A 17317-nucleotide genomic window follows, 5' to 3' on the forward strand; every position below is an offset into this window, starting at 1 on the left:
AGGTTTTCCGGTGGCATGTACAACCAGATCCATTTATTTTCTTTACTGATTCTCAACAAGCAGCGAGGGAGGGGGCACAGCGATTAGCACATTGGACTTGCATTCAGGAGGGCGACGGTTCAAATCCCCATCCTACCACCGATTTCCGTTATTTTCATGAAATGTTCAAAGTTGATTAACCTGAAAGAGCATGACCAGTTTCCATCGCATCCTTCACCAATCCGTCTTTAATGACTTTGCTCTTGACAGGTTGAATTCTCTTTCCTTCTCAACATCTGTACACTGACAGATGCACTTATGACAAACTTTTCGTTTCAGACCCGTTAGGAACCTAGTTTTGGGGCCTTTTTTTTAACACGTATTCATTTATAATCACGTACACACTGTAAGTAGGCTGTTTATGTTTTCTTATTGGCAACGTTACGTAGCGCTATGTATGAAAATCACTGGCTGTGCTGTGTGCAGTCTGTGGCTAGTTTGCATTGTTGTCTGCCATTGTAGTGTTGGGCAGCGGCAGCTGGATGTTAACAGCGCGTAGCGTTGCGCAGTTGGAGGTGAGCCGCTAGCAGTGGTGGATGTGGGGAGAGAAATGTCGGAGTTTTGATATTTGTAAGAATGGATGTTATGAACTCTTACATATATTATGACTTTTGATGACTATTAAGGTAAATACATTGTTTGTTCTCTATCAAAATCTTTCATTTGCTAACTATGCCTATCAGTAGTTAGTGCCTTCCGTAGTTTGAATCTTTTATTTAGCTGGCAGTAGTGGCGCTCGCTGTATTGCAGTAGTTCGAGTAACCAAGATTTTTGTGAGGTAAGCGATTTGTGAAACACATAGGTTAATGTTAGTCAGGGCCATTTTTTTGTAGGGATTTTTGAAAGTCAGATTGCGTTGCGCTAAAAATATTGTCAGTTTAAGCACAGTCCTGTATAATTGTTCAAAGGGGACGTTTCAACACTACCGTCAGCTTTGATGAGAATAGTATAGGTCATCTGCAGTCTCCTTGCAGGGTTCCCCATTCCCCCCAGGTACCTTACTGATAGGATAAAGTTTGTGACTTGGAGTTTCCGGCATAACAACTCTTGTCTCCTCAGGTTTGCTGTCGGATCCTAAAATCAACGTGATTCAAAATTTCTGCCATTAAACTGTCACACCTTCAGGAGAATGCTGCTGCCGCTGCTGCTGCTCCCGCTGCTCTTGTTGCTACGTCCCCTGAAAAACTGATGCCGAGGCTGGAAATAGTAATCCTATACAGTGTGATTCACGAAGATATGCAAATATGCTAATATGTTATTCTAAAAGTAAAATCAAAGAAAAAAGCTCATATGAACGTAGGTCCACAAATGTACAGTTACGGAGTTAGGGCCAATAAAAGATTTTGCCTGAAAACTAGCAACTTCACTAATATGAAGCCATCGCAAAACTGTAACGATTTCCATTTATTTATTCTGTTATTGATCCGGTGAATCTAATAAAACATATCCCAAACGTATGTCTCCAGTAGTTTCCCAGAACATCCAGAGAAGCAAAGAAGTAATTTCGTAAAATTTTCAGTGTATTAACTACTCAAACGGTGGCTGGAAGGGAACGTCCTCTCATCCACTACACGCCACAGCGAACCCTATAACGCCCCATTTACAGAGTGGGAGCTGCTCAGTGCCCTTGCACATTGCCCTGACACAGCTCCTGGGCCTGATCGCATCCACAGCCAGATGATTAAACATCTCCCATCTGACTGCAAGCGACATCATCTCGTCATCTTCAACCGTATCTGGTGCGATGGCGTCTTTCCATCGCAATGGCGGGAGAGCACCATCATTCCGGTGCTCAAACCCGGTAAAAACCCGCTTGATGTAGATAGCTATCGGCCCATCAGTCTCACGAACGTTCTTCGTAAGCTGCTGGAATGTATGGTGTGTCGGCGGTTGGGTTGGGTCCTGGAGTCACGTGGCCTAATGGCTCCGTGTCAGGGCAGCTTCCGCCAGGGTCGCTCTACCACTGATAATCTTGTGCCCATCGAGTCTGCCATCTGAACAGCCTTTTCCAGACGTCAGCACCTGATTGCCGTCTTTTTTGGCTTACATAAAGCATACGACACACTTGACGGCATCATATCCTTGCCACATTGTATGAGTGTGGTCTCCGGATACCACTACCGATTTTTATCCAAAACTTCCTGTCGCTCTGTACTTTCCGTGTCCAAGTTGGTGACTCCCATAGTTCCATTCATATCCAAGAGAATGGAGTTCCACAGGGCTCTGTATTGTCTATTTTTAGTGGCCATTAACGGTCTAGAAGCAGCTGTCGGGCCCTCCGTCTCAGCTTCTCTGTATGCAGACGACTTCTACATTTCGTACCGCTGCTCCAGTACTGTTGTTGCTTAGCTGCGCCTCCAGGGAACCATCCACAAGGCGCAGTCATGGGCTCTAGCCCACGGCCCTCCAGTTTTCAGCTGCAAAGTCGTGTGTCATGCACTTCTGTCGGCGTCGTACCGTTCATCCGGAACCCGCACTTCATCTTAATGACGATCCACTCACTGTAGTGGAGACATACCAATTCCTAGGACTGGTTTTCGACGCTTGATTGACTTGGCTCCCTCATCTTTGTCAGATTAAGCAGAAGTGCTGGCAGCACCTCAATGCCCTCCGTTGCCTGACCAACTGGGGTGCAGATCGCTGTACGCTGCTGTAGCTCTACAGAACCCTTGTCCAATTCCGAATTGACTATGCGAGTGTGGTGTATGGTTCGACAGCGCCTTCGGCATTGCATTTACTTATCCTGTGCGCTACTGTCCGGTTCGATTACCGACAAAACGAGTCCGGTGACCAGCGTACTGGTCGAGGCTGGTGTCCCTCCACTGCAGATCAGACGTGCACAACTGCTCGCCAGTTACGCAGCACACATTCATAGTTCCCCTGAGCATCCAAATTTCCGTCTCCTTTTCCCCCGCTGCAGTCCATCTCCGCATCGGCAGAACAGATCGGGGCTAACGATTGCGGTTCGCGTGCGATCCCTACTCTCCGAATTGGAGTCCTTCCCTTCACCACTTCCAGTCACATATGCCTCCATGGTGTACGCTTCGGCCGCAGCTTCGTCTGGACCTTTTCCATGGCTCTAAGGACTTGGTTGGTGGGGAGGCTTGCGTGCCTGAGCGATACAGATGGCCATTCCGTAGGTCCAACCACAACGGAGGGGTATCTTTTGAGAGGCCAGACAAACGTGTGGTTCCTGAAGAGGGGCAGAAGCCTTTTCAGTAGTTGCAGGGGCAGCATATAACACTCCCCTCTGCTGTTATTACTGCACCATAACCTCAATGCTAGAAACAGGTTGTGACATAAAACTATTTTGTAAAAGCAATTATGGTACAAAGCAGCAGAGCAGTGTTACCCTCTGGGAGGAATTTTGTTAAGTTTGACCGCGTTGTTCCTAACGGAAGTGGCTTATCGGAAATGAAAGAATTACGTAAATATTTGAATAGTACCAAACAAAATTTTGCCTATCTGCACTGTTCAACGGATAAAGAAAACGGCCGCCAGCCTAACTAGGCAAGAGAATGATTAACATTCTCGTTTAAGAAAGTAGGTATAAGTAACTATAACGGACAAACACAACCTAGACTTGGCCACACGCGAGTGCAATGAACTCTGACACACATATGTTTTAAGATTGAAGCTACACACTGGAGTAGCACAAACTATTTGCAAAATTATAACACGTACAGGAAAACACTATCACTTTCAAGGCTTACACAAACTGAGTGGTCTTTATACTGTTAATATGCACACAAGAGAGACAACACTTAGTAATCATGAACATATAATTTCCTACTATGCAGTTTTCCACTTTTACTACCGTGAGACATAAAATTAACATTTATGTAGGATACTGACTCACTTTCTGCGATTTACAACAGGCAGTAATGTGATCATTTACTAAGCAAAACTTTATAAGCCTGAGTCTTAAGAACTTTTAATTTTGCAGTTGGCAACAGCACATTAATAAGCAGTATTACTAAGAAAATTATTTCGGCAAGTATCAATAACTTTAACTCACTCTCTTGCCACATTAACTTTAATTTTACTCTGTCCAATAGGCATTAATTAGCAAACTGAGTTTTAACGTACTTTCAATAAAGACACTCGGTAATCACTTTTGTTCAAACGGAGAGGACCCTGAGAGGTATTATGATGAGGAGAAAAGTCAAGGTAGGTACATAAGTTCAGATATAAATTACCTTATATTTCAGTACAATAACACATCCATTAAGCTGATCCTTCACTGTACATCGTGATAGTATTATGTTACAGTGATTGCGCAATGTGGTGGCAACTGCAGGTTGGTAGATGGAATTGCAGACAGAATTGCTGGACTCTGTCATTTCTTGGTGGCGATGATAGATACAAATTCCAGAATAGCCCAGCGATTTATCCATCCATCCGAGGCATTGGAAAATAACAGGAAAGCCTCTCTCGAAACCAGCACTATGCAACTTTTACACGGCAGTGCACGGACTCTTAGCTCATCTCTGACTGACTGCTCGTCCCCGACTGACTATTCGTTCCACCTTTTCCACCTAGGCCAACCACAATTCGCGCGCTACACAGTTCCGTTCCCGAGGGGAACCACACTACCTCTTACACACAAAATTACTAAGATTCCTAAGTGAGGATCAGCAGTTTACATAACAGCAAACAAACGCATTGAATAACACAGAACATTTGCATATATTAACATGTCTACCATAAATTATTCACACAAAATTACAATCATATACAGTAAGTTTTGTTCCCTCCAAATGGGACAAAGAATATAAATTGTAGATACACTACTTTGCATTGAACCAAAACATGACGTCAAAGTTTGTACAAAGAAATGAGTATACAATTTTATGTTATCGATTCAAACAAACACATTTACAGAAGCTCAATGATGTAACATTAAATGAGACAAAGACAAAATGGGTCAGTATAGCATTAGAGCCATGGTGTTACAAGCAGTCTGGCTGATTGACTGATCTGGCCCTGTAACACTAACCAAAACGGCCTTGATGTGCTGGTACTGCGAACGGCTGAAAGCACGGGGAAACTTCAGGCGTAATTTTTCCCGAGGGCATGCATCTTTACTGTATGGTCAAATGATGATGGCGTCCTCTTGGGTAAAATATTCCGGAGGTAAAATAGTCCCCCATTCGGATCTCCGGGCGGGGACTACTCAAGAGGACGTCGTTATCAGGAGAAAGAAAACTGGCGTTCTATGGATCGGAGCGTGGAATGTAAGATCCCTTAATCGGGCAGGTAGGTTAGAAAATATAAAAGGGAAATGGATAGGTTAAAGTTAGATATAGTGGGAATTAGTGAAGTTCGGTGACAGGAGGAACAAGACTTTTGGTCAGGTGAATACAGGGTTACAAATACAAAATCAAATAGGGGCAATGCAGGAGTAGGTTTAATAATGAATAAAAAAATTGGAGTGCGGGTAAGCTACGACAAACAGCATTGTGAACGCATTATTGTGGCCGAGATAGACACGAAGCCCACGCCTACTACAGTAGTACAAGTTCATATGCCAACTAGCTCTGCAGATGAAGAAATTGATGAAATGTCTGATGAGATAAAAGAAATTATTCAGGTAGTGAAGGGAGACGAAAATTTAATAGTCAGTAGGAAAAGGGAGAGAAGGAAACATAGTAGGTGAATATGGATTGGGGGTAACAAATGAAAGAGGAAACAGTCTGGTAGCATTTTGCACAGAGCATAACTTAATCATAGCGAACACTTGGTTCAAGAATCATAAAATAAGATTGTATACATAGGAGAATCCTGGAGATAGTAGAAGGTATCAGATAGATCATATAATGGTGAGACAGAGATTTAGGAACCAGGTTTTAAATTGTAATTCATTTCCAGGGGTAGATGTGCACTCTGACCACAATCTATTTGTTATGAACTGTAGATTAAAGCTGAAGAAACTGCAAAAAGGTGGGAATTTAAGGAGATGGGACCTGGATAAACTGAAACAACCAGAGATTGTACAGAGTTTCAGGGAGAGCATAAGGGAACAATTGACAGGATGGGGGAAAGAAATACAGTAGAAGAAGAATGGGTAGCTCTGAGGGATGAAGTAGTGAAGGCAGCAGAGGAACAAGTAGGTAGAAAGACGAGGTCTAGTAGAAATCCTTGGGTAAAAGAAGAAATATTGAATTTAATTGATGAAAGGAAAAAATATAAAAAATTCAGTAAATGAAGCAGACAAAAGGGAAACAAACATCTCAAATGAGATTGCTAGGAAGAGCAAAATGGCTAAGCAGGGATGGCTAGAGGACAAATGTAAGGATGTAGAGGCTTATCTCACTACGGGTAAGATAGATACTGCCTACAGGAAAATTAGAGAGACCTTTGGAGAAAAGAGAGCCACTTGTATGAATATGAAGAGCTCAGATGGAAACCCAGTTCTAACCAAAGAAGGGAAAGCAGAAAGGTGGAAGGAGTATATAGAGGGTATATACAAGGGCGATGTACTTGAAGACAATATTATGGAAATGGAAGAGGATATAGATGATGAAATGTGAGATACGATACTGAGTGAAGAGTTGGACAGAGCACTGAAAGACCTAAGTCGAAACAAGGCCCCAGGAGTAGACAACATTTCATTAGAACTACTGACGGCCTTGGGAGAGCCAGTCCTGACAAAACACTACCATCTGGTGAGCAAGATGTACGAGACAGGCGAAATACCCTCAGACTTCAAGAAGAATATAGTAATTCCAGTCCCAAAGAAAGTGGGTGCTGACATATGTGAAAATTACCGAACTGTCAGTTCAATAAGTCACAGCTGCAAAATACTAACGCGAATTCTTTACAGACGAATGGAAAAACTGGTAGAAGCCGACCTCCGGGAAGATGTTTGGATTCGGTAGAAATGTTGGAACACGTGAGGCAATACTGACCCTACGACTTACCCTAGAAGAAAGATTGAGGAAAGGCAAACCTACGTTTCTAGCCTTTGTAGACTTAGAGAGAGCTTTCAAATTCTAAAGGTGGCAGGTGTAAAATACAGGGAGCAAAAGGCTATTTACAACTTGTACAGAAACCAGATGGCAGTTACAAGAATCGAGGGGCACGAAAGGGAAGCAGTGGTTGGGAAGGGAGTGAGGCAGGGTTGTAGCCTCTCCCCAGTGTTGTTCAACCTGTATATTGAGCCGGTAGTAAAGGAAAAAAAAAGAAAAGTTGAAGGAATTAGATTAGGAAATGAGGCACAAAGTAGTAAAGGAGTTTTGCTATTTGGGGAGCAAAATAACAGGTGATGATCGAAGTAGAGGGGATATAAAATGTAAACTGGCAATGGCAAGGAAAACGTTTCTGAAGAAGAGAAATTTGTTAACGTCGAGTATCGATTTAAGTGTCTGGAAGTCGTTTCTGAAAGTATTTGTATGGAGTGTAGCCATGTATGGAAGCGAAACATGGACGATAGATAGTTTGGATAAGAAAAGAATAGAAGCCTTCGAAATGTGGTGCTACATAAGGGCGCTGAAGATTAGATGGGTAGATCAGATAAATGAGGTATTGAATAGAATTGTGGAGAAGAGGAGTTTGTGGCCCAACTTGACAAGAAGAAAGGACCGGTTGGTAGGACATGTTCTGAGGCATCAAGGGATCACAAATCTAGCATTGGAGGGCAGCGTGGAGGGTAAAAATCGTAGAGGGTGACCACCCTCACTTAGCAGATTCAGAAGGATGTAGTAGGTTGCAGCAAGTAATGGGAGATGAAGAAGCTTGCACAGGATAGAGTAGCATGGAGAGCTGCATCAAACCAGTCTCATGACTGAAGACAAAAACAACCGACGACGACGACGACGACGACGACGACTCGGTTAACCCCTCTGCTTTCCGCTGTCCCTTCCGCTCGATTCTTGACGTTTTCTGGTGCTCGAAACGGTTTACACCGAAGGCCCAATGGCTGATGGTCACGTAGGCTCCGCATATGTTCATGGAGGACATATTGAGCAACACTCCTTGCCAGTTGGTTGCAGTGTTTTCATTACAGAGCTGGCGACCATATCTCGTGCTCTTGAGTACATCCGCTCATGCCCTGACGAGTCATTTCTCCTGTGTACTGACGCATTGAGCAGCCTACAAGCTATCGACCAGTGCTACCCTCACCACCCTCTGGTAGCGTCCATCGAGGAGTCCATCTATGCCCAGGAACAGTCCCGCCGTTCCGTGGTGTTTGTGTGGACCCCAGGCCACGTTGGAATCCCCGTCAACGAACTTGCCGACAGGCTGGCCAAACAGGCGACGCGAAAACGGCTTCTGGAGATAGGCCTCTCCGAAGCTGACCTGCGTTCTGTCTTACACCGCAGGGTTTTCCGGCTTTGGGAGACGGAATGGCATAACAGCACACACAACAAACTGCATGTCATTAAGGAGACTATGAATGTGTGGAAGCTTACCATGCAGGCCTCTCGCAGGGAATCAATTGTCCTCTGCCGGCTTCACTTTGGCCATACGTGACTAACGCATGGTTACATAATCCGTCGCGAGGACCCACCGCAGTGTCGCTGTGGCCCCCAAATGACAGTCGTCCACGTCTTGCTGGACTGCCCACTTTTAGCTGCTCGGCGGCAGCCTTTTAACTTTTCCAGCACCCTGCTTTCGGTGTTGAGCGACATTGCTTCGACAGCAGCTTTAGTTTTACATATTATCCATGAGAGTGGGTTTTATACTTCCATGTAGGTTTTAGCTCATGTCCTTTGTCCCTCTGTGTCCTCCACCCTAGTGCTCTTAGGTTGTAGGTTTTAATGTGTTGCAGACTGGCTGGCTTTCCCTTTCTATTCTCGTGGTTGGCCAGCCACTGTAATCTTTCATGTTTTACTCTCTTCTGTTTCTAGCGTCTTTCCCTCTTTTGTTCCTTGTATTCGTTGCCTTCCCTTCCATCTTGTGGCTTTTCCTTTCTTTCCGTTTTGTGTTATATGTTTCGTCCGTTTTATTCTCACCCTTGTGGCATTGTTTCATGAGGAACAAGGGACCGATGACCTCGTTGTTTGGTCATTTCTCCCCCCCTTTCAACCAAACACTCGCTCGTAGTCTGCAGTTTGTTTATGGAGGACGTAGAGGATACGGCACTGAGAACTTCAGCTTTGCAGCAAACGTGCTTCTAGCAGAGCACATACCATTCCCGACGCTGTCAGTTTAGCCCAAGAACTTGCACATTTGATGGAAGCTTTTCAGTGGATACTCTGAGAAGCAGATTCCTCAGGCTATGGTGTTCGGACCATCCCAGGAGGAACATAAACAGGAACATAGATACGTGGCCTTTGAGTTACGTCGGGGGCACATCGGTAATAGACTGGAATAATTTTAAACTGTTTTAACATTAAGACGGTGTTCCACCCACCTTTGAAGATTAGAGCACCACAGAAAGATGACCCGGGGGTTAGGAAGACTGGCATACACAAAATTCCATGTCAGTGTGGGAAGGTCTCAGTTCAGGACAGATGCTTGGATCACTGTCGCTACACGAGGCTACAACAGCCAGAAAAATAGTCGGTAGCAGAACATTGCCTTAGCAAGGGACAGAGGATGAAATCTGACGAGATAGTGGCCAAAGCTTCCGGTTTTTGGAACATTGTTTATGAAGACGCAATTGAAATTAGGTTGGCACACAATTTGAGTAATAGAGACAATGCTTTTCCTCTTAGCAGGACATGCAGTCCAGCACTATCCCGCATCAAAACAGAACGTTCTTCGGTGCGGGCGGTCAGTGTTTGCGTTCGATATATCGTTGCCGCCGGCATTCTGCAAAGGTCGGCGCCACATACCTAGTCATGGAGGTCAGCATCTGTGATGGGCGGCACATGTAGCGTGCACGGTACGGGTGGTTATGCAGGACGACCATTTGTAGCCGTGGCACCAGTTTTTAGAGGGATTCATGAGCAGTATCAGTGTTCTCCTGAAGATGTCGGACTGTTCGGTAGCCGAAATATTGAATCATGTTGGTTTCAGGATCGGGCAGCAGAATCCGAGGAGAGTTTCAAAATGAAGTTAGCAATAAGCTGTAATACTAATGTATAAATTCATCATCAAACTGAAATATGCTGAATCAATGCGTTACTCAAAGCCTGTAAGAACATTTAAATTATGTGAAATCTGTCTCAAAGTCGAGTAGTTCCCTCTATTAGGTATTAAACCAACCCTTTCTCTTTTACTAGTTTGAAATCTACTTCTTTTATTCAGTATGTGATGATTTTTGTGAATATTAATAAGTTAAGGAAATATTTTTTCAGCATATCCTAGCATTCCCTTCTTACGATTGGCCTGAAGCTCCCATATTCTCCTTAATAACTGCCTTGCTCCATACGAGATCCTTATTTTACTAGTTTCTTACACTTTACAAATGGTTTAACTTGCTACTTGACTTAGTCAGCTGGGGAATGGCTACATGTTGCCAAATAAACTGCCATTTTCATTTACCTTTTCCTGCCTGATTAATCTTTTCTAGTCCTGTATCTACATTGTAGCCCATGGGAATTAGTAAATTATCATTTGACTCACACCATATAACATAGTCGCTACTGAAAAACCAAACATAAGGTTATTTCCCAAAAATTACGTCTCACAAATGCCTTTCCTCTGTGGAAGGACGAGGAGATCAATGTTTGATGTCCCGTCGACAACGAGATCATCAGACACCGAGCAAAAGCTCGGATTAGGGAAGGATGTGGAAGGAAACCGGGCGTTCCCTTTCAAAGGAATCATTCTGACATTTGCCCAAAGCGATTTAGAGAAATCACGGAAAACCTAAATCAGGATGGTCGGGCCCGGATTTGAACCGTCGTCCTCCCGAAAGCGAATCCAACACTGCTCCACCTAGTTCAGTTCCATTAGTGGCAATGCTTTGCTGAAGAACTACGCAATAGCTCCTGATCACCATCTCAACCATTTCCAGAAGAATGGTCCCATGACTTCCCAGATTGCCGCTGTAAACTCATCAGTAATGTGAAGTAGCCGTGAAACAATTTCGTTTTTTTGATGACACCACCGAAAAACCCTAAGCCCTTTCATGAAAGAACTGTGAATCTGTGCCAGAGTAATGTTTTGAGTTTCATATTGAAAAGTACATTTAGATAAGTTACCATTATCACATATGACAAGATTTGTCCGAAATGCGCCATCCCGGTCAAGTCTAACCAGAAATGTTGCACGGAAATGTCGCTTACTCACGGGTACCTCCTGGCAGTAAATGTTGAGCTAATTGCAGTTTATAAAGATGAAACTTCAGATCTTCTTCCACAATCCTCACAAAGGCACACAATGGATTTATAATGTTTCGTAATTGGGCGAACGTCAGATTTTTGTGCCTACGTTGCTGAGCTGCTCAAAGTCGTTGAATATTTCCCGGTGTTCGAGCTGTCATTTCAGTCCGCTTATGCTTGACATTGTGCCTTGCGCCATTATTTCATCCACATGGATACCGTCTTTGTCTGGAACACGCAAATGACCTTTCCCACGAAGCTTTGCGAGTTGGACAGTCGCGATGTTCTACACACCACAAAGGTGGCCCTATGCCTCAGTACGCACCTGCACTGGCGAACTTCACATACGGTACTGAACTGATAGGCATACTACGTGACATACAACGTGCGGCAGAAGGCGCACCCACTTCTGCATCTTAGCTGGGCAGCCAGATGAAAATGTAGTATTTCCCATGGGCCACCCCACTCTTTCAACTTCATTTTACTAGCCTGTTTGAAATGTTTAAAATTAAATCCTGTATAATTTCCTTACTCTTAGATAAAATATACTTAATTTCATTTTTAGTTTAATTTTTTTTCATATGGTTTATTTCGTATTTGTTTTACTCAGGAGGAAGGTGTTAATCAACACCTCTGTAATATCTACCAACACATTAAAAAATTATCCATTGCGGAACCGTCCTTCAGTTTTCGCCCCAATTTGTCATTAAAGTCCTCCTATTACGGTTCTGTAGCAACATTAGCTCTCAAGTATGAGGTGCTATTGTTTTTCGTGGAGGTTTCGTACCTATATAACACAATGTCGACATTGACTTCGGTGATTTCGATGGAAAAAGTTTAATCTTTAAAGTGTTACTATTCTGAGATTACTTCAGTACCATCAATATTGTTAGTAATTTTCTTATTTCTGTAAAATATATACATAAATATCCTCCCTTTTCTATTCCTCAGTGGCAAAACATATATTTTGATTTCTATTTACTGCTCGATATTTCGTTTAACTTATTGTAAGATGGTGTCTCATTTTATTTTATTGCTTTCCAAGTACGCCTTTTTTTTCAGGCTGCAGGTGTCTGAAATTCATGCTTCCTGAATAAATAACTGTAAGCAAGTGAATTTCTTCTAGGCCCAAGTTACTGTCTTCTATTAAGACTTCATGTAGCAAGCTTAAGAACTACACGGATTCACTTGATATTTCTTCGGCCGTGTTTCAAGAACATTTCAGAATATCTGGCTAAATGATTAAGTGATCTTCACATTCTGTTTCAGGATTTGGCAAATGGAACAGACAACCTGTTCTTCTCACCTATAAGTATACAAGTGATCCTAGCACTTGTGTTTCTGGGTGCTCGTGGAGATACAGCCAAGCAGTTAGCGAGAGGTCTGCGTCTACCTGAGGACAGAAATGTGACAGAGGATGGATTCAGTGCTCTAACGAGTCGGCTACAGGTAGAAATCTCTGTCAGAATTTCTTAAATTATCTCTCTTTGGATAATGTACCTATCTGTCAAAAGTTATTTCACTACAGACCCATTACCTCTATTTAAAAGGGTCAGAACACAGGAATCCATCGTATTTGATCCGTACAAGAACTAGTTCAAAGAAAACGCTCGGCGAAATTAATTACCTTCACTGGGATATAAGATCTCACTATCAGTTTTTTCGTGAGTTGATACATACGCTGCCACATTCTAAGGAGGTTGGTCGGTCATAAACCACGACAACTTCAGCAGAAATGAGAAGTTGGTTATAATATTTACCATTTAGTGTAGGTTACTCCGTCATAATGGTGGGGTGCAAGTTCTATCGCAATTGGGTGGTAGTTTGTGAGGATCGTGAGCATTGGGTCATGGTGATACACAGGGTGCTCAGAAACAGTCTGCAAAGCTTGTACGTACGTATATTGCAGGGTACGTTGTGCTCAGAAATAATTCTTAAGAAACCAATTTGTTGCTCTGTTTCCAATATATTTATTAGTGAAATTAGCCAATCAGGTCGTTGTGCGGGGAAATGCAAGCGGCCCGCCAGAGACAGCGTCGTAAAACGTGTTCTTCATCGTGTTTCCTAAAGCAGAACAAGAGAGATGGATAAAGTGGACGTAGGACGGAAGTAAGGATCGAATCCGGGCCAAAGGCTGAACAGTTTACACGCTGAGAACAACTGGCACTAATTGCATGTCAGGCTGCTTCATTCGCACGCCGCACAGCTACCTGACTGGCTAACATCAGTGCTAAATAACTAGGAAACGGCACAAAGTATGGAATTGTTTCTTAACACTCTCTTCTCAACACAACTTAAAAGCTTTTAGAACTGTCATCCCGTACAACCCAAAACGAGTTTGACAGTTTGAAGGAGATATTAAATACTGTTGTGTGGAAGACATAGAAGACTCTGGTAGTTATAACTTTTCGAGGTGTTATTCACTTAATGTACAAAATTCCTCTTGTGGGCAAAACCATTCTACTTCGGTTTTTCCATCCTTCGTACATATAATTCAGAGGGTCTAAAGCCGAAGGAATGCGCATTTCGCTGCCTCTCTTTCTGCTTTGTTATTGCTCGCGTAGCAACTAATATATGAGATAAAATATGTGGCTACGAAAAGAACCCCGAAATACTTTTCAGGGACGCTGTGCTGTGACTTTCTTTGGATCATTAATTTTCAGCAAAACAAAATATACAGTTATTATTCTGGATCTGGCTTTCTATTAAAGGAACATTGTTTAGTTACTGGAACTCGCTATAAAGTTCAACATATCTTCTTTACTTTACAGTTATTGAAAAGGATACTGAAAATTATTTCGTTATCAATACTGATGTTACAGTACGCAATGTTTGTTCAACATCAAAATTTTGCAGTGGCTTTTTGTTAACAGTAAAACACCAGTAAGTACCACGACTAACACGAGAACATGAGACTATTAGCAGAGAAAAAGATGTTTTTACTATAATGTTTGCCAGACCTGAACTACGCACAGCAAGATTTCTTTTATGTTATGAAGGTAAATTATCTTTTTGCACTGTTAATAATATATCATCCGCAGCCCCTGTCCACCTATAAAACACATCGTAAAATCTGCTGCTCTGCCCTGCAATCCCGACAGCTGAAAGAAATAATTTTAGTTCACTATTACCTGTCCGCTTCTTTGCGGTATGATTGGTTTCATTTAATGCAGTTTGAATGCGCCGCGGCAGCGGCTCATTCGTTCGTAGCGCAGCTCTGCACCACGAATAATATTTAAATAACTGAAAATTTCTTAAAAGGATGGGATAAAATACCAGGCACGCTTATTACAAATCATAATGCAAGTTTTTAGTAAGTAACTCTATTCTAAACATTTAGACAGATTAAATTATTACACACCTTTACAAATCAGTACCTAATGGCGTAAGTCTCTTAATCTTGGCAAAAGAATGCTACGCAAGCGTACAATATAACGTCAGACTCTTCCTACTCACGTAACTCAAAGAAGACAACAGAGAAATTAATGTTCAGTCACTACTATTTACACTCGTTGTGACATATTCTCATCTTTGTTTGATATTTAAGAAGTATCGTCTGTGGCGGTTTCAGTACTCGCCGACACAGATATTATCTTTTAAAAAAATTGGTACATAATTATAGACAAGTATAAAACATGGCACATAACGGTTTCTCTTTATTACATAAAGTTAACACAATCGTTGTCCACGCAATTACAATCATCCAGTTCAATTATGCTTTTCTCCTTTTTTACGACATAGAATATGTGTTTTGTTAGGAGACGTTACAGGCACTACGGCAACTACAACAGTTATGAAATACATGAAAGGTATTCGCAATTGCGAAGACGAGCAACCATCGGTTGTATAAGGGAATAACTATGAAAACTTCTGCAAGACCAGGATTATCAGCTTATCGCGAGCGGTCGCCTTACCATTTGGCTATCAGAGCCCGACCCGCTGGCAGACCCAAACGTCCATACAGCATGTCACACGGGCACAGGTATTGTATAATGTGTGAACGAGTACAGATTGTGACACAGGGACGACGACGTTTGGAAGTTCGGGTCTAGCCGTGGCTCGTGCACGGAAAGCCGAAGCGGTTAAGGGGCTCCGGAACGCCCTATACTTGCAATGTTAAAATAACGCTTATAAATTACATCTTTCCTCACAAAGTATTTGAGGTAGGAAGTTGAACTTTTTACAGATTATTTATTGGAATATGGGATACAACTTAACACAGGGATTTTACAAAATTTTAGTTCAGTTATTAAAGATGATTTTTTCAATTGTAATGAAAATTCACAACATTTTTTTGCAATTTTTTATTTATATATTCAAAAATATACAGTTTTTTGGAAAAAGGCTGTGTTAAATTATGCAGAAGGTACTGTGTAACATTTACTGAAAGTTTGAAACAAATATGTTTGGAAGATCCTTAGAAAACATGTACTTAGTATGAGAAAATAAAAGTTTTGGGAATCGAGCGACAAAGATTGGATTAACTTTTTAGTGCATTCCAGGTCCATAGGATGGATTATCTTCATCCTCTGCAAACTCCTCCTCCAGCTTCCTCTTGTTCCTCCTCCTTTTTACTCTTGCCTGTATTTCTAGACTCTTTACAGCCCTGTCTGCAGCCCGAAGGCGTTCCTTGTCTAAAGCAAGCATCGCTCGTACCATGTTAGAACCTATCTTCATTCCCATATTTCTAAATACCTTGCACCTTACAATGTTGCCATCATTGAAAGTCGCAACAGCAGCATACACACCAAAGTGAAGTGTTTCTATTCCAACAAATACAGTCTTGGGGATTCTCGACCATATAACACTATTTACACTTTCATTGGGGTTTTGAGTTTTTCCGTGAATACACTTTTTCAACAGTTCAGGTGCTGCTAAGTCTCTGAAAATAGGTTTTATCACCTCCATTATTGCATGAGGCAGACTATGCTTATGAGTGTACACTTCACCAGTTAGCAATCCTTTGTTATATTTACACCAACTGTCTTCTTTGGGACACAAGCTATGTTGGGGATTTTCATCGTCTTTATTGTTTACAGTAATAACAGATACCTTTGGCTTTCCAACATTTCTCCTTATCTTAAAAGCCTTCAGAGGATTTCTAATAACTTTACTTTTACTCATTATTATACTTCAACAAAACAGAGACTCAAGAAACAGAATTAATTACGAATATTTTCGAGATAACGACAGAGTAAATAAACATGAAACAATCGACAATCACACCAGCGATATATATTGAACCATCACAGGTTAGCCACAACACATACTTTATCTCACATCACTAAAATGTACCTGATGAACACGGACGTTAATAATAACACAATTTGACAGCAGTTTAACAGCGCCGCAGTGGGTCACGCCCATGTAGAACACATTTCAAAAAAATTTAAAAATAGTTGTAGTCTTCGGAATTGAATAAATTATATATCTATTAAAAGGTAATAGTCTGCAGATTCAGAAAACGCAAAAAAGTAAAAATTGAACTTCTCATGATTTTGAGCCTTTCTGGAGCCCCTTAAGGCGACCTTCGACTACTTATCTCATGCAAATTTTCATTATGCTCGTTCCCTTATACAGCTGATGGTTGGTTATATTTCATGTATTAGAGCATAATCATTCATACATGTAGCAGTCTCCTAACTCCTATTACGTTTCAGTTAGGCCTATTTCGTTTATACCATGATTTGGGCGACGAAAACACTTTGATACTACACAGTGGGAAAAAAATTGCAATCGCCTCCAGGACTATGTTCAATGGCACCAGGGAATTACATGTCGACACTGAAGACATGAGATGTTAGTCACCTTCATAGGCGGTCATACGACGCTCAGGACGTCTTTGCGCCCTATGGCTCTGCAGGCAGTAACAGCACTGAGGAAACAGATAAACAGTATGTATAACATACATTCTGGAGTACAAACATACCCCGTCGCAGAACAACTTGAGCCATTTGAACAGGGTCGCATTATGGACCTGCGGGAAGCTGGATGGCTGTATCGATGGGTTGATGTATGTGTTGGGCACAATGGACTGGAGTGTCGATGTTTTCAACTGTGGT

The 17317-nt window shown here is 42.1% G+C and overlaps 1 protein-coding gene across 1 annotated transcript in view; it reads left to right on the plus strand.

The window, feature by feature from the left end:
- LOC126235752 (serpin B6-like) overlaps positions 1–17317 on the plus strand; it is a 70511-nt gene that overhangs the window by 19231 nt on the left and 33963 nt on the right. The window contains exon 3 of the mRNA XM_049944544.1: positions 12525–12704. Coding sequence (XP_049800501.1) covers positions 12525–12704 — 180 coding nt within the window. The remainder of the gene's footprint in view (positions 1–12524; positions 12705–17317) is intronic.

This window comes from Schistocerca nitens, chromosome 2 (genome assembly GCF_023898315.1).
Source record: "Schistocerca nitens isolate TAMUIC-IGC-003100 chromosome 2, iqSchNite1.1, whole genome shotgun sequence".
Lineage (NCBI taxonomy): Eukaryota > Metazoa > Arthropoda > Insecta > Orthoptera > Acrididae > Schistocerca > Schistocerca nitens.